The 18,606-nt window shown below is 48.0% G+C and overlaps 1 protein-coding gene across 3 annotated transcripts; it reads left to right on the top strand.

Moving 5' to 3' along the window:
• Positions 1-899: 899 nt before the first annotated feature.
• LOC143355105 (uncharacterized) lies at positions 900-18,521 on the top strand. 3 transcript variants are annotated; one of them, XM_076789625.1, is made up of 8 exons: positions 900-1,833; positions 5,346-5,505; positions 7,871-8,028; positions 13,523-13,679; positions 13,778-14,074; positions 14,152-14,462; positions 14,582-14,949; positions 15,033-18,520. In XM_076789625.1, exons 2-8 carry the CDS (start codon positions 5,352-5,354, stop codon positions 15,808-15,810), a joined length of 2,223 nt encoding a protein of 740 aa, XP_076645740.1. In that variant the 5' UTR covers positions 900-1,833; positions 5,346-5,351; the 3' UTR covers positions 15,811-18,520. The 3 variants fall into 3 exon arrangements, with proteins under 3 accessions (XP_076645740.1, XP_076645757.1, XP_076645748.1); XM_076789642.1 differs by having other exon boundaries at positions 14,606-14,949; positions 15,033-18,519; XM_076789633.1 differs by having other exon boundaries at positions 1,368-1,403; positions 15,033-18,521.
• Positions 18,522-18,606: the final 85 nt, after the last annotated feature.

The raw sequence follows: 18,606 nt of genomic DNA, 5'->3' as shown, positions 1-18,606 counted from the left end.
TAGATCTCAGCGATAAAAGTACAGTCGCGACGCGACAATTTTGCGACTCGGCGAAAATTCCCGGGTGAAATCGAATTTCCAGATAGGAGAAATCCGTCATCTGTTCGTGAACCTCGCAAACTCGCGGGGATAAATCGCTGACAGGTGCACGGTGCATGGATAGTAGATTTCTACGGAGTCCACGGAGATGCGATATCACGGGGTCTAATTCGAAGGAGAGGGGACGCTGGTTGATGAAACGGAAAGATTTGTTGCGCGGACGAACCGAAAGAGAGGAGAAGCCGCGGAAAAAAGGAGGAAACCAGGGTCGGAGGGAGGGGGCAGGAGGAGGAGATAGAACGAGGACCAAGAGATCGCGGAATGGAGCAAGAGTGGAGTAATCAATACGCATTCACACGCGGCCGCTCGCATCCCGTTTCCATGGAGACCGACGCTGGCGCATGTGCAACCTTTTGCCCGTGTCACTCTGCCGGAGCAACCGACTCAGAAGCTGTTTCGTACCAGGCCGGTGCGGAACATTTTATGCGAGATCCATCCCCCGCAGCCATGTATGCTCGAACGTTCGCACCCCGCGTTCGCAAACTTTTGGCAAAACCGATTGTTTCGCGAACAGCGTTCACCGGTGCACGTTTGCACAAGCGAAATCACCCCCATCGTTTCGCTCGATTCGCAGGAAAAACGCGACCAGTCCGGTCTCTAGGTCTCTTTTAAAATCGAGTTCAACCATGTATTATAGAATAGTTACCCCGTCGACCAAGTTACCTCCGCTGTCTATCGTTGCCCATATACTCCAGGGTATGGTATGGTACAGCGCGCTCGACCCGCGGATGTTCACCCCCTGGCCGAGCCAAAGGGGATGGAAGCGATCGAGTTTGCGGGTTACAGGGGGTGGTTTTCCTCGGGGCGCCTGCGTCGAGTCCCCGATGACGGCTCGACTAGGTAGGTGCTCGACTCGGACGCAGTACGGAGGAAACGTTGAGCACGAAGAGTGCTGCTGTCCTCGTGACATCGTGTCTCGCCGTTCTCTTTTCTCCAGTCGATGACAACAATAGATTGCGAGAGAGATTGTTCGCCGCACCGGTCCAACGGTCGTTCAGCGGTCGTTCAACGGTCGTCGATCGACGATCGACCGAGATCGCTGGTGCTGTTCGAGACGTCGCACGTCGTCGGCGTATCCCGAGTTTTCTTTTGACCGTCGTCGAAGTGCCCGCGAATCGACGGGGGGTTTCGGGGCGTTTATGAAAGAATAGACGTCGCGGTGCAAACGTGCTCGGTTCTCGAACAGTTTTAGAATGATTAGGTGAACCGAACGACGGGACGGGGACTCGCTCGCTCGCTCGCGAACCGAGAGTCGTTGGTTTCGCGAGAATAGCCCGCGTGTCGACGGGAGTCAACGTGTCACGGTGAAGCATGTTCAGGAACAAACTTCCGCTTTCTTTGTAAAGTGTCATCTCGATACATCGTCTGTGTGTGTGCACGTGTGTTTTTGCTGTGCATCGGCATCGTGTCGCAACGCGAAACGACAACAACAAAGGACAGCAAAGAACTCTGCTCCGATGGGCAGCACCGGGAGATCGTTTTGAGCGAACCGTGCACGATCTACGGTCGCCATGCACTCGTCCGAGCCACGTCATTCGAGCCAGTAAATTAAGGTCTAACGATCGGAGAATGCACGTCCAGCGAACGAAAGCTTAATTGTCGAAGACGAATACCAGCCACGGCTGTTATAACCGTGAAGACGAGAGCTTAGTCGGATTTAATCGTCGCTTGCATGTGGGTCACAAGTTGCATTCGCCATCAGCTAACGAGATAGAGGGTTTACCGAGTAGAGAGGTAAGCCTGTTAAATTGCGTTACCCTCGGCTGTCCCGCGTTGCCGCCAGCCCGCGATTAATTCGCTCGCCTCCCAATGTTTTTCGGCAGGATTCTTCGAGATTTAACGTGGGTCGAAGCAGCCGAAAACCGATTGGTCCTCGTGTCGTCGATACGATACGACGCCGCGACGCGCGACGTCGACGATACAACGCGAATCTCGTGCGGCGAACAGAGAACGGAGAATGTTGGAACAAATTCAAGATATTTCGAAGGCTGGTCGCGTCGCGTCGTGTCGTGTCGTGTCGTGTCTCGTCTGGTTTCGCCGAGTCGGCTATATAAAGTCACGTGGTGGTTGCAGTTTACGATGTCCTTAACCTCCCGGAAAATCAATGTTCTTCGCGTAACGACATGCCACCACCGTTCGTTCTTTATTGCCCGAAAACCGAGATTTGTATACCCTCTATTCAATTATAAATCTTGCCGGCCTAGCTTCTTCCGTTCGAAACTGTCCGACCAGCGTCGGAGCGTCCTAGCTTCCGCGGCCCTTGCCGCGTAAAAAACTTGATCGATGGCAATCACGGTTCACCGTAAATTTTGCTGTTGCCGCTGTAATTTCATTTATAGAAACCCGACTCGAACTAATACCCGACTCAGGGGCATCGATACCGCGGGCATTAACAAACAAGGATTATCACTGTGCATCGGTTCGCTATCCATGATGCGTCTTTTAAGGTTTCGTTCCATCTTCCAGGCTTAGCTCGGCAGAACGCGACGACAACCGCGGAATAACCAGATTCCACTCACACGATTTCCCAACGGTGCTTAGAAGTTTTTCGTTGCTCGAGCGAATCGGCTCGGGGAAGAGATCCACCGGCACGGAAAAATCCTCCATCGGGTTCGTCGACCATGATTCGGGGAACGTTCTATAGTCGCCGTTCGTACGGGTTGTACGGTTCGCGTGAAACGTAACCGAGCGAGGAGGTAGCGGAGCGGCCGTACAGATCCCGCCGCAAGTGACACTAGTGACACGATGGAGGGTTTCTTCTAGTGGCTGTCATTCAAAATACTCGGGCGCACGACGACCGACGTTCTACATACATCGTGCCAGCGACATTAACCACTCGAACGCCGACTCGACCCGTGTACAAGGAATACATATACATATCGAGACGTTTCGGTTTATCGTTACAAGGGTCCTCGTCGGCGGACAAAGCGACTCGAAAAGCGGAACGTTTCCGTTGGCTTCGACGAACCGCCGTCAGAATTTCTAACCGGTCCCGACACACGTGCACCTTTTCATTTTCGCGACGTTCTTCAATATTGCACGCGGTGGAAGACCTTCGCCTTCGCTCGCCCGTTCTTTCGTTCTCTGGGCGCACGGAGGCACGCGGAAAAAGCCACGAAGAAAAAGGTAGTAAAAGACTACGCGACGAGGTGTACAGTGAAAAGTGGTTCTTTGCACGCGCATCCACTGTAACGAGAGTCAGCCTTGATCCCCGACGTGAGAATGCGTTAATGATCTTTGCACGGAAGTTCGCCGCGTCCCCAGAAATGTCTGACGTTTAAAAATATTATTCGTCTCGTTCTCCAGGCGACCCCATAGAAATTTAAACGATCGCGCGCCGCTCGCCGTCTCGACAAAACGTCTCGAGTATCTTTAATTACGGCTGGGAACGGGGAGCTCGAATCCGAATAAACGCGTTCCAAACAGCCTCGATTGTTTCCGCGTGAAACACGCCTTTCCCGCTTGGGTCCGTCGATCGGGATCAAGCGTCGAAAGCGATCCATGAAACCCGTTGGCGTTTAAGTAATCGAGAGTCATTGGCTCGAAGAAGCGAGAAGAAGGCCAATGCGCCGGAAACGCGAGGAGCAACCTCGCGGGAGGGAGGGAGGGAGGGGGGAATAAGGAAGATCCTCGGACAAACGGCGAAACGGCTGCGAAAAGAGCATCCAGCAATGTCGTACACCGTACGGGAATCAAGAGAAGTGCGAGTGTCGGCGCGGCGGAGGAAATTGTCTGACTGCGCGTTCCCTTTTCGGGATCCGGTCGCACCAACGCATCCCCTCGTGACTCGAGTTAAGCCAAGAGGGAAAGAGAGATAGGGAGGAAGGGAGGGAGAGAGAGAGAGAGAGATCGAGAGAACCCCTCCTACGGTCTGTCTCTCCCTTCGCCTTTGCAACCGGAAAGGGAGTCGAACGATGGAAATCCAGTCGAATCTTTACGCTCGCGCGTACCCTGCGTATCGAACACGGAAAAAAAATGAAATTGCCGTCGTCGGTCGATAAACGTCGCGGTGCCGGTTCCGTCGGAGACTCGTAGAAGAAACCACTTCTCTGTCGCGTTGCCGCGTGCTCGAAACCCGACCGGAAAAGCGGATAATGCCGTGTCGCTCCGGCAAAACAATATTCGAGGAAGTTTCGGAAAAACTTTCTAGTCTCCCTCCGGCACTCCGGGCGTCCCTTATCGGCCTCCATAAGCGATCGGTCCACCGTGTGGTATAGAACAACCTATGTACTTACACGCTTCTCCGGATTTCGTTCTCGATCCGTCGATCGATAAACAAAAGCGATCAACGGTTTACCGAAGGCAGGGGACCGTTTCTTTGTTTTCCGGTAAGGGCTTACCGAAACACCGTGTCGCGATAAGAAGCCGCGCACAAAGGGAAGTGGAACGGCCGCGAAACGGAAATACGTCGATGAACCAGCGAAAAAGAGAAACCGTCGACGGTTCTTCTTACGCTCGACTCCCGTTACTGATTTCACAGCGTCAAATAAAGGGCTTGCAAATGTACGGAGTGCTCGTGGCTCGTGCCCGGCACTGGAATTACGCGCGCCGTTGTCGTTTCTGTTAAGAGTCAAGCTGGCGGGAATGCAGCGCGCACCGATGCAACGCGAGAGATTAAAAATCCCGACTCTCGAATATTTCCAGCACGAACGAGGGGGTAACAAACAACGGCGACAATCCGGCGGACGTTTAAATTTTACAGCGCACACGCGGATCAAATTATATTCGAATCGTAGCGTACAGCAAAGTGGCTCGTTAAAATTAACGAGTCTAAACGACACCTAAACCGAGGTGAAGTTTCTTCTCGGGTAAGCTCGTCCGTTATTTTGTGCCCGCGGCGCTCGTTCGCCGATTTCCCTTTCGCGCGTGTCTTCGCCACCGCCGTACAACGCACAACACCGTTCCACCATCGAGAATCTCATTTGTAGCGGCTCGTCTACCGGCGAGAACCTATTGCCATGCCCGCCGTATTTGCGTACGCCTGTTTGGGGTGCGTGAGGGTGCATTCGTTTACCAGAAACTCGATTTCGAAGCTCTGGTAATTGAATTTCAAGTACGCCGACACGGGTGGCCGGTAACGCGTTTAAAGACATCGACGGCAGACGTTTGAACATGCTGTTTTCTAATTTGCGAACGCTTCTTCGCCGGCAACAACGATCCATATTTCAATTCTATCTGGAACAGTTCTATCCTCGACGACCGTTTCACCGATTGCTAGCTAATCGTGGTCGGATTTTGTGCCGCAGGAAACAATGTGGAGCTCGGTTACCGCGGCTGGCACAGAGAATGGTCCTGCACCACCTTCGAGAAGCAAGCACAGCGCCACTTTGCTCGCCGGGCACGTATATCTTCTCGGTGGGCGAAACGGCAATCTTCCCCTCAAAGATCTTTGGCGATACAGTCTCGGTAAGTGATCAAATATAATAACACAGCGGCCATTTGAATTTCTTCGTAGCTGCGAGCCGACGTGACAGGGATTCGGGAAAGCGAAATTTCGAGGATACAGGATGATTGCGAGGGGCATTAACGGCCGATGTCTGAGTAACCGGGGAGCACTGCACACTGTATACACTGTACACGAACAACATCTCTGACCAACGCACCCCCATCGTCTCGTCTCGCTCTCCGAGCGAGGGGTGCGTCACGGAATTTAAACAGGGTTCAGTCTGATCGATAATACGCCATTATTAAAGCCTACGCGTACATCAACCAAAGCCACCGACGATACACCACAATTACGGCTGTTTCCACGGAGATCAGACGTACGCGAATTAATTGCACCTCCTCGTTAAACGGGGAGTTTACTCGGAATTGCTTGCATAACTTTCGATCCACCGACACGGTATTGCTGCGCCGTAAACGGTTCCCGCGAGTCCATCTGGCCGATACTGAAATCGGTCCGTGAAACTGCGCGCTGGTCGAATTTAAACTCGCCGAAAATCTCATTCGTTCGATCCCGTAGACGTTCGATAAAATTGTAGACGGCCGTTAGACTTCGCAGGAGCGGCGCGTATTTTTTGCCGCAAATGTACCTACATCGATTTATAGTTATCCAATTTCAAAGGAAAATCGAACGCGAGTATATTGACCGAACTCGTCCCAGACGATAGAAATTGTTCGCTGTCTGTTCGCGTGCGAAGAAATGAAACTCGTGCTCGTTGGCCGGTCGGCTCCGCGAATCTCTATTAATCAGGGAGGGATTGTTCGGCGGCGAACACGGAGAATATTAAAACAGTACCAGAAGGGTTGGCAGCCTGTCTCCCGGGGCAAACGACTCCCGAAGGGATCCGCAGTATGTTTTAAAAGCCTAGCATCGTCGATACTCGATCTTGCAAAAACATTGTGATATCCCGAGAGTACTCCATTTTTCGATGGGTTCGTATGCGAGGGGTGCATCCTATGCGCATTTCAAACATCATGCGGATTTCTACCTCGATTTCGAGCCAGAATACATCAATCGAGCGCGAGCAATTTTCAACCACGAATTAGAACGCGCACCGTTTCGAGCTTCGAAGCGATCTCTTTATCCTCGGAGACACCGTCGCGATTTTACCTCGTGAACAGCACTTTTACACAAAAGAGTGCATTGCCTCGTGGCCAACCAGATACGACACGTACACCTAATCAATGTCGGGCATCTTTAGTGCCGGCCCGCGAGGCTTGCGAGTACTCCAGCCAGCGTATTACGGCTCTTACGTAAATTTCATAGGCTTTGTTCTCGGGCACGTTTCGGCGGCAACCTATAACCCGGATACTCGAGGTGTTAAACGCGGGCAACTTCTCGGGATATTGTAAAACTACACCGCGAAACGCTTGCAACTTAGTTGAGAAGTTGCGGATCTAATCTGCAACGAGAACTCGGCTCGTTCTTCTTTTGTTCGCGCGATCAGAACTTTACGCGCCGCTGATTTCTTTCGCTTTTATTTTTCCCGGTTGAATTAGGGGAGTGTCCCTTTTTTTCGCAATCCTAAAACTTCCGAAGGGTAAAGACTTGTTAAGCAATTATACCGAAGGGAAGAAAGTGTCCCGACCCTCGGACGACGCGCGGGCGCGTTCTTTGTTCCTTCTTACACCGCGAATCCAGCAATCGTCCAGGAAGAGACTAAACGTTTTCGAACTCTGCAACGCGAACGAAACAGAATATCGTATGCGACGAGAACTCGGCTTGCGAGCTCGCTGCCAGTATATTTTTACTATCGATACGCGCGGAACATAATACTCTTATCCCTCCAAGTTCTTGCGTTAACGTTTCGCTTTTTACCGTGCCCTTGGCACTGCTTAGATTTAAGCTCCTAGTCCCACCCTTCCTTCTGCACTCCCTCGTCCCGTCTCTCTACGTTTCTGCGAAGCCCCATCCACCCGAAGGATTTATTTCGGAGCAGCAGATTGCCGGGGCGGTTGAAAGCGTGATTTAGCGTAGCGAGGAAAGTTTTCTTTTTCGGCTACCCATGAGATCGAGGGACTCCTCCCTTTTTCATTTAGTATCCGCCGATACCTCGCTGTAAGATCTACCGGTCCGTGCCGGGTGAAGAAGAAACACGGAAATTCTGCGTACACGCGAGACCTATAATGCGAGCCTCTTTGTTTCTTTATTCGCGAGCCTCGTTTCGAACTATGCAGTCTCATCTTCCCCTCGCGTAAACGCACAAAAGCGAGGCTGTGCAAATCGTGTTTATTCACCGCCGTGCAAACAGAGAGGCTGGCATGCGAAACCGTTTTGACTAACGAGCCGACGCACGCTCTCTACCCCATTCTTTATTTTTCTTTGCAGCCGAGAGCAAATGGGAAGAATTGCATCCTGCGGGAGAAAGACCGCCGGCACTTCAGGAGCACAGCGCGGTCGCATACAAGGATTGCCTCTACGTTTTCGGGGGTGAACTCGGCTTTTCGGCGGGCACGGAAACGCCACTGTGGGTTTACAATGTCAAGGTACACCTACCACCGTGTTTCTCTTTCCATCGGACCGCCTCGATACCGATAACCTAAACTTGTTAGCGAGGCGCGGCTTCGGTTAGTTAAATTTTCGTGATTCGCCGTGGCGAAACCCGGGCAGATGCCCTCGGGCGGTTGACCAAGCCCCTTGCAAGCATCGCGGTTCAAGGCTCGGCAGCCCCCTACCTACCCCTCCAATTTAGGAAACGAGACGATTCGGGGAATTCAATCAACGGTGAGATTGACAATACCTTGCCTCGACGCGTCTCGTCTAAATTCGTAGCTCGACCGACGTTCCGATGGGCGGATCTATTTATCCGTAATTTTGTTATTTCGATGATTCGTCCGAAATATTAAGTACTGTATTACTTCTGATTGTCCATTTCTCTCCGGGTGATAAAGACGCCGATGAAATGGCTCGGGACTGAATTTTTCGAGACGATTGGGAGAATTTGTGCCAGTTTCCGAAGTGCACGCACGGTGCTTGAATGGAGGAGCAGTCGTCTTCCTAGTTTCCCGATTGACGCGTCGCTCCTCCCCAAGGACTCCGTGCCACTCGAGTGACTACTACGGTGGAAGAATCGCAACTGCTCGATGCGGTCGAGCCGGAGCCTCGTGGTTGTCCCTCGTTGCGTGTCATCGGTTGGCAAACACGATCCCCCCACCTCGAACCCTCTACTTTCGAAGGATCGGAGAAGGAGCGGATGTCCTCGTGTAAAACTGCTTGTACCTGATGACGGTCCTATTGATTTAGCGGTTTCCCGAGGGTGCGATATTCTTTCGCTTCTCTCTTCTTATTCTATAGATCGGCGACCCCTGCATCCCTTGCACGCGGCGCTCCCCTCCAGGACGAGTAAGATCATTAGGAGTTTCCTTTGCGAGGTACGACACCGAGTTACGACGAGATCGTTATCGGAACAGACGAGGGGTGACGCGAGGCGAAACAGATTCGAGCGCTCCTCGAGGAAATATTGCCCGTTGAATTATAGAAATCGGAGAGTAGGCTCCGCTTAATTAGGGACTCGCGCGCGATCGATCATCGATCGTAAACGATGGATTGTCATTGGACACCGTTCGACGCGTCCGAAGGAAAACGGAAGAAGCTTCTAGGAGATGTTTATGGTCGATGCATACCTCAAAGACCGGCAAGCCTGGCGGTTTTTCCACGTTTATACGCAATTTTGGGGTCCGGGAAAGCCACTTGAGAGGGTTCCAGATGCTCGGAACAAAGGCACAACGTGTCGTCTGCTACCAGAACCGCAAGGGGTTCCCAGAACTTTTTACTCCCCTCTATACCCCAGGAAATACCTATGCTAGAGCCTGTCAGGCTGCTGGCGTGGCGGCACGAATTTATTTAAAAAACTATTAAACTTTTCAGAGTTCGTTGTGGTAATAGGTGGGGAATACGTTGTTAAGGAATTGAAACGTTCTAACAAACAAAATAACAATTTATTACTATGGTAACAAAAAAAAAGAATATCATCTGACAATCTGTATGGTGAAACAATTCCTCGAATATCATGGAATTAATCACACGGGAACTTCTTGATAAAAATAGTATCTATTTCTATGTTTTCCGAGTAGAAGGTACGATATTGTGATTTAGTATGAGGAGATTCCTTCCAGCACGTGTTGACCGTGTGTTTTCCATCGTGTTTTCGTCGGACGGTGGTCATAAAGTAATTAAAACTCGTCGCAAGAACTCATGTTTAGAGTTGACCAACATCCGACTTTGCCCGTCATAAGATTGATGTGCTTGTGCTAGCGGACGAACCTACCAGAATAATTAACTACCAGAATAATTACTCCCTTTCGGAGCCATCGATTTCGAACAATGTAGGAGATAAATAATTTATAGGTCCTTATGGATAGGAATTCTGAAGTCGAATGTCCTTTGTTTTATGGATGGTATTAACCCTTTGCACTCGAAGATATTTTAACTCCAAAACGAAACATTTCTTGGGACCTAGAATATTTCCCTTCTAGGTATATATTTTTTTTTCATGTTATACATACGAAAATAGTGCAATTTACTCGTACAATACTGAAGTGTTTAATAATTTATTGAATATGGACAAATTTAATAATGTAAAAAATATTTTGAATAATGATACAGCAATTTTCAGTGGCGCCTTACAGTCGCAATTCGAGTGCTAAGGGTTAACCCGGACTGTACACTCGGAGTGTACGACACCCCAACAACAATTTAGATAAAATAAATGACATCTCGCGTTCACTTTCCTCGCGTTCTGTTTTTTCACTATGTGAAAGTTGCAATTTTAGGACAAACGTTGTCGACCCTTATTTCAGAATGCCTAAAGAATATTCGGCAATTTTATGGACCCAAAATAACAAATAATTCAAACCTGACAGCCGTTTGTAGTTATTGGAGTCTTTCACATCCCATGTGTACCGTATGAAATTTTATACGGTGTGTACAGGGTTAATCAAGTTGCAAAGTATCGTAGTTGACGAAATGACACTATTGATTTCCCTAAAATGAACATTTTATTGTTTTTCTGTGTAATTGAAATAATTGTTGATATCATATATTAGGTTGGAGAGAAAGTTCTGTCGTATTTTAAATAAGCAGGTAATTTTGCTTGTAAATCAAAAACACATGTTGCTATTGAGTCATTGGGAAACGAGGATGGACAAGTTACCTGAAAGATGGCAACAAGTTGTTACAAATAGTGGAAATTATATCATTGAGTAGTATTAAACATATATTTTTATAAATTGATTCAAATGTTATCTTTAAAATACGACAGAACTTTCCCTCCAACCTAATATATTTTTATAACAGTTCTAAGTACATAATATTTGCAATTTTTCAAAAAGAAAGAATCGTAGAATACGACCATATTTTTTTAAATTTTTTTACACTTGAATCGGTGGTAAAATTTGCAGAACAAAGAAGATATTACTAATATATTTTCATTAATAAACTACATTTGCGTATAACATGAATTATTTAAGAAGAATTTTATATGTATAATTTACGTACAATAATATTGGGTTGTCCGGAAAGTTCGTGCCGTTTTTCTGTAGGTGGCATTAGGATAGGTCTGAATATGTCAGAATGATTGAAAACAAATGGTATGTGTCATAGTCTAAAAAGGTGATCTTTCAGGCATTTTTAGAAAAATGTTTGATTAGGATATTTTGATTAGAATTTTTGTTAGTTTTATACGCTCTTAAATATGGAAGGAAACAGAGTGAATTATAGGCATTTGATGCTTTTTTCTTCCAAAAGCTGTTGGAGTTTGGTTGGGATGTTCACCCTATTAACCAGACATTACACCCTCAGATTTTCATCTCTTTAGGTCAATACAAAATTCCCATAATGACAAAAACTTTAACTCTGTGGTCGACATAAAAAATCACAGTTAAAAGTTTTTCGCCGAAACACACAAGTTGCGTGAAAGATGGAGAAAGATTATGGAACAAAATGGCACTTATGATAATTCAATAAATGTATATCGAAATTTAAATGTAAACCGTGATGTTGTAAAGGACAAATACCGATAGGTTACCTAAGGAGCTACGGAGCCCCTAAAAACATTTTTTCGGTGCCATGCACAGTAGGGAACTGTCAACGAGCTCTCGAAAGGTCACCTGGAAATGCACAGACGTTCGAGCTAAATGGCCCGACAGCCCGAAGAAGAAAATACGTTACGAAGCCTGGCAGGCTTGTCCGCTCCTAAACGCTAGATACAAAACCAGAGTTGTAATATTTTGTCCGGCGGCCTGACCTATGAGGTATGCATCGACCTTTAAGGTCGAATACGCGTGTGGCGATATCGCGAGGGGAAGGAACCATTGGCAACAGCCGGTGTCAACAGCTCCTTCTTGCGTTTCGTACCCTCGAAAGTGAATGGCGCTTATCCTCCCAAGGGCTCCCACTCTCAACCCACGCATCGTTAAAAATTCATCAACTTGGAGTAAACAGGAAACGCGGTAGATGGCAATTTTACGTCAGCGATTCCTTGTCCGACCTTGTCAACACCAGACACCATGGAATAGGAAGAAACGGAAGTCCTCTGGGGTGAATTTCACACTTGTGATTTTCCTTAACGAAGGAGATGAACGAAGGGTCCATAGGAAAATAGCTTCCTGCGTGTACTCTAAATTTTGACATTCCCCCTTGGATATTAAATACTTTCTGATCCCACTTTCTCGGAGGATTTATGCCTTTCCGCGGCATTAGAGCATTTCTTGGTCCGCTCGCGATTACTTATTGGGATGTCTTCGAAACGAGGGAGGTCTCGCCCCCGCGTATTATTGAAATCCACGTTACGAATGCACCAGCAAACCCGATTGGTAGAATAGGGAGGGATCGTTCCCGTCTCGTGTTCTTTTTCTACCCTATCTTATCTTCCCCCGTGTTCCATTAAACTTCTCTGCCGTTCGCAGCAAATCGGATACAGAAGAAATATCCCGCTCGGGTGAATATTCGATGTTCGCGGCGTCCCTGTATCCTCCGGTTTTCTCGTACCGGTGAAGATCAACCGACCGAGGAGGCCTCGAGTTTCTTTGAGGTTGTTTTAAAAGAGTCCGGGTCGTCGGTGATAACTGTTTTCTCGCTAATTTTACAGCGTTTTAACGTCGATGGCGAATTTACCGACTGCTCCACCCTTACGCGATCCCCTTGCGTCGTAATGCGGGGTAAACGCAAGTGGCTGTACAGACCTATCAACTTTAGGCACGTACTTCAAGTTACGTAATTACTTTCAGCACCCCTGCTATACAGCCTGTATACCTTGCTTCCTTCCTTCCTTCCTTCGTTCCATCTTCTCCCATTTATACGTTCCCCCTTCTTCTTGGTGGTGGGGTGTACACGTTCGCTAACTTACCGAACGAACACGAAATCCTTGATCGCCGATGCGCCACGGAGAAGCTGCCGTGCCGTCAATTTCCGTTTCACCGTATTCTTTCGAAACGATCGGCGAACTTCAGCGAAATTGATCTACCCTCGACCATCGATTGCGTCGATAAAATTAAATGCGGGGCATACCATAAAGGCGCCCCTTTGTTCTCGAAGCATCTCACGCGTCGCTTGTGCCCTATATTTTTCACGAGCAGTTTTTCAGGGTACAGATAGAAATAGATCGGTTTGTTAACACGAACCTCGTCGTCCCTTGCTCGAAACTTTTTCGCAACTATTAAAAATGTGTCTCGCTCTGCGAGAGTACTCCCGTTGAGAAAGCCGCAAACGGTATTGTTACGACAGCCTCCCGTATTAAACTCGAGTCTATTCAAAGAGTAAAAAGAAGGGAGTGACAAATTGGAGCTCTCCTGTCGCTTTTGTTACGCGCAACCCCATTCGGGGTTGATATTCGACATTCAGAAGCCTCCCGTCCAGACAAAATTAGTGATTTTCTTCGGGCATTGTCGTCGGTGCCGTAAAAATTGATGAACGAACAAAGAACACCGTGATCACGCTTTCACGGGCCAAGCACAAAAGTCACCGCCCGTTCGTTGCCCTTAGACGAACATGTGGAGGAAGGTGAGGGCGCAGAGAGGGTGCACGGTTCCTAGAGGACGAAGAGGCCACACGGCGCTGGTCCATCGCGGCCAAATGCTCATCTACGGCGGCTACCAAGATCTTCGTGGAAGTTCTCCGGAACTCTGGGCGTTCCACTTTGGTAAGACGACGTAATAAAATACCTACGCATATGCATGTATAAAGCTGGCGCGGCGTGTCCTGTGGTCGCGCGATAACAATTAACGATTTGCTCGCTAGAAACTGAATCCTGGCACCTTCTTTCGTCCGGTGAAAGTGGGCCAGCGGCGAGGCACAAGCATTCCGCTGTTCTACACGGCGACGCCATGTACGTTTACGGAGGTATGACCGATCTTCAAGAGAGAAGCGACTGTTGGAGATGGGACGTGAACACCGCCTCCTGGTGTCTATTGAAAAATAAACCTGGACCGGGACCCCTTCACGGCCACGCTGCCTGCAGACTTCCCAGCTGCATGCTGATATTCGGCGGAGAGAGCGGCGGTTTAGCTACGAACGAACTGTGGAGGTTTCATTTCGGTAAGCGAGTCCGAGACCGTGGATTCGACGTCTGGCTGTTTACCAACGAATTCGCGCGACACGGGGTTTCATCGTAGGTACGGAAACGTGGGAGAAGCTATCGGTACAGGGGCCCAAACCTCAACCGAGGGCGGAGAGCGTCGCTCTGGCGGTGTCGGAGCTGCTGATACGAGGGACCAACATCGACAATTCGAAGCTGAAGCTGCGCAACCAGAGGACGAGGCTTTACAACAACAGGATATCGCCGAACGAGGCACCGACCAGGCCGAGCTTTCTGAAGGAGATCTCGAAGCTGTCGCAGATCAATCTATCGCGGCTGAGTCACCCGACGAAGTGCAGCTACTCCGTCTTGAGCGGTCAAGACGACAACGAGGAGAGCCCGCAAGAGGTACGGCGTCCGTTCCAAGTTCCGTTTCCTCCTAGATCTAGATGTTCTCGCGGCTGTTCCCAAATGCGTGCTCGCGTTTTGCGAAGAAAACGCATGTGACAATTTGAGCCTGCCTGCAGGCGAACTCCTATTATCCGTTTCAGCAAGTGGACGCCGAAGTGATCGAGCCGTCCACGGGAATGGTGAAGTCCCGAAGCGCGAACGCGTTGGCGCGTCGAAGGCAAAAGCCGTCCGAGTCGACGTCCAAGACTACCGACCTCGGCAGCACCTGTAGCAACGCCAGCGGCTCTGGAATGACCAGGGACCCAACCTCGGTGCCGAATTTCCGAGCGCTCACTCTGCCCACTCCGGTTTTGACACCTGTAGAAGCGGCCAGGCTCGTTTTCGTCGATCCGGACGAGAACAGCGACAACGACGACGACGAAGAAGAAGAGGAACGAAAAGAACCCCCCACCTCCAGACTGATAGAAGTTCAAGAGGAAAGACGGTAAGTTTAATATTTTCCAGAAACGAAGCGAATTTCGTAAATACCATCGTTCAAATTACAACCAATTTTGTTAACGTTTTCAGGGACTTTGCAGCCATGCACCAAGCCTGCCAGCCAACGCGCGGCGAGAGCTACAGCTCGCACCTTTACGAAGCTGCTCTGCAAACACCGAAAACCCCGACCACCTCGAAAATACCTACGTCCGCGTCCGTACGATTTGCCGACTTGGAGGAGGGCGAAGAATCCACCTCGGACTATGCGAGTATAGAAGCCAGAAGCCCTGGCGACCCTCTGGCCGACGACGATTGGCCGTCGGGCAGGAAATGCAAACAATACCGCCCCATCGTCACCCCGTCGACGATACGCGAAGGCCAATTCGGCTTCTGCAATCCGAACTACCTCGGGCTGAACGAGACCAGAAGCCACCAACAACAGCAACAACAACAACAACAACAACAACAACTTCAACAATCGCAGCAGCAACATCAGCAATCGCAAGACGGGAAATACGCAAAAATGTTGAACAGCCCGCCGGACAGTGTTTTAGAGGACGAAGCGGGAAGATCATCTTCGCAGACGTTCGCGGAGTTATTAGAGCTTCAAGAATTGAAAAGGGTGCCGAGAGCACCGCCGAAAAGTTTGCCATTAGGATCTCCTTCTAGAAGAGCGGTTAGCGCGTCGAGGGCGGAAAGGCAACGGGCAAAAGTTGCCGCCGCGGACATTAATGACTCGGAAACGCCATCGTACGGGCCAGCGCCTCTTTACGTATTTTTAGTCGGAGGGAAGGAGAAAGGTCAGGTGACGGTGTTTGCTCGGCCTGTTTCCCTATGGAAGTTACAATTAGCGCCACACATCTTCTAAGACCGTAAATCGTTCATTTGCAATTCCTCTTTCGTTGTTCCGCGTTGCATTCGAATAAGAGACTCGTTGTTTGCGTTCATTTGGTTATCGATTCGTGCAATTTTCTGGTGCGAACCGTTGTCTCGAGGTTTCTATTATAATTGTAGACCAATCGTACCGTGTCATTTATGCGGATCATTTCTTGTTTGTTCGTGTCGAACGCGTTATCGTTCCCGTCGATCTTAGAGTTCGATTTGTCGTTAGGTGTTACTTCGTTAACCACGAGTCGTTTACGTTTACGGAGAACTTTGCAAAGGCGTCTTTGCAATAGCATATCGTCGATCGAATATATAGATCTTTGATAACAGAATGCATGGTTAACTATACGTGTATCGATCATTTATGAGGATCTGGATTCGAAGTTGATTTAAGTTCCTTGCTTCGTCGTCCACTTTGTTGTCTAAGCATCATCAATGAATGTAATCGTAAATACGTGAAACTGAATTGTACGTTCAGATGTAGGATAGGTTTACGAACGAATACATACCGGATCGAGAGTTCATATTGAACCGATTACTATAAGCGTAAATCAAACGAGCGGAGGTGTCTTGTCAGTCTCAATCGGTACCATCCATTTAGATCAATCTTAGAAAATTTTCTAGTCAAACCACGGTTAAATCGATTATCGTGTAATCGAAACTACAGCGGACGACGCGATTTTTCATGTTTCTAATAGATAAACAAATATATTCGAAATCTCTGAAAAGCATTAGACCCTCGCGAAACGAAAATCAAAGGTATAGAATATTTTTCGGCACTGACACGTAACAATTATTCAAATACTCGATTGATTTGCGCTTCGCCGTCGTCAACTGTACGAGATACGAGTAACGAGTATGAAGTAGAATATCCGAAAGCTTGAGGTAACGTTTAAAAGATCCTAATTCCGATGCGGAGATCGATGTGTGATTGTCCCGAGTGTGTATAATTGATGTGTACGGTTTCAATAATTCAGCGGAAATTAGATTTTTATAAAAAGACAACTCTCAACGGAATTTCAATGAGAATCGCGAACGATCTAGTGTAGAGTCTACTGAAAACACCCAACGGAGAGCTACGTCGTCTATCTGTTTCAGTTTCATCGCGAGGGAAGACGTGTCTACTACGCGCAGCATACAATCGTTGTCGTGTTCCAAAATATAGTAGTTGCGATTGGTCGAATTTTTACGTCCGTGTTACAAAATTATAAATCAACGAGTCGCATGCCCGACAGGTGTGCCGCGTCCTGCAAACAGGCGGCGGTTTCTTGTTCGTGTAGAATTTTTATGCCCACAAAGGCCCAATACATGTAATCCATCCACAAGTAGCAATGGTGAATGCGGTGTTACGTAGGATGAATATTACAGAATACTTTGTAATCGTGTTTCGTAGATTGGTCCATTCATACGAATTGGTTCGTACCTAGCCGTACCCAAGATACTTGATAAAACCGTAAAGTAAAGTCACACTTGTAACGAGGGCATGTGTAACGCTTAAGCAAACGTGCTTCGTTATCTCGAGTACTTTGCCGAGCGCAAAGATTTCGTAATATCCAGCCGTAACACCGCAAACATTCAAAAAATCAATGTTTTCCATTCGTAGCAGTAGACAATTTAACATCTCCGTGTACGAAAGTTAAGATGAATGTTTCGTAACGTTCCATTCTCCTCTAGGACCCCTAGCTTTCTATTCGTTCGTTTTCAGACATACTAGTATGTAAAACACTGTACGAATTTCCTGTTTACGTTGCACGCGCAACCGTTCCCATAATCTCCTCCGCTCCCTTGTTACTAGATGGCTCTTGGTTAGTTGCGTTCCAACAAAATGTATATAGCTCCGATGTACGTACCAGCTTTGGTTCAACGTTTTGCGAATTCGTTTGCTCATCCGCGTTCAGCCGGGAGTCTCGAACGTTTCTAGTCTGTGCACGCCTCGTTTATCGGGCGAACAAGTTTTGCAAATTAGAATACAAGTGAAAGTAAAGCGAAACAACAACATGTACTGGAAGTATATAATGCTGTGGCCGTGTCACGATCATTTTCCGTTTTACAGACACACAAAACGCGATCCGATAGTCAATTAATCAGTATGTCGTCGAATGCGTCCGTTGCCAAACACATCTCGTTAAGGTACATGGTACTTGTGCTTCGTAAACGAGATTCAAAGTATAAGCTCGAAGACGTGGGCTATATCAAAAGGAAAGGAAAACAAGAAAGAGAGAGAGAGAGAGAGAGAGAGAGAGAGAGAGAGAGAACTACCGGTGTAGCTGATTCGAGTGCCTGTACTTTTTGCAAATATATGCATTCCATATTTTTCTGGACACAAGCGACTCCTTTCGGAAAAGAAATCATTCGCCATGGTATCTTCTAGCTTATGCTTCCCTCCAACGATGGCTATGTGTCACACAAGCGACACGAGTCACCGCAAATATGCATTAAGATGCGGTATTATACAACATAATGTCGACAAAGAAAACAAAAAAGAAAGAAAAGAACAGAAAAAGAAATAAACCGCGTCTGATTCCAGTAGATTTTCATATCACAAAATGCAGTATTTTTTCAATGAACAAGCCTTCAGATAGAGGACCCACGCTAAGTTTTCTATGTTAATAAGTATTAGACGATGTATCAATATTATACATGTACGTATACACGTATATCTCTTCACACGATCGATAAGTTTTCCTAAAAGAATATTATACGATTTCAATATAAACGGTGGAAATTTCAATCACGACTTGCTTTACTTTAATTTTCGCGCAAAAGTAGATGAGAGACG

The sequence above is a fragment of the Halictus rubicundus genome, chromosome 1 (assembly GCF_050948215.1).
Source record: "Halictus rubicundus isolate RS-2024b chromosome 1, iyHalRubi1_principal, whole genome shotgun sequence".
Classification (NCBI taxonomy): domain Eukaryota; kingdom Metazoa; phylum Arthropoda; class Insecta; order Hymenoptera; family Halictidae; genus Halictus; species Halictus rubicundus.
Note: the sequence above shows the minus strand (reverse complement) of the source record. Positions and strands in the feature narration are given on the sequence as shown.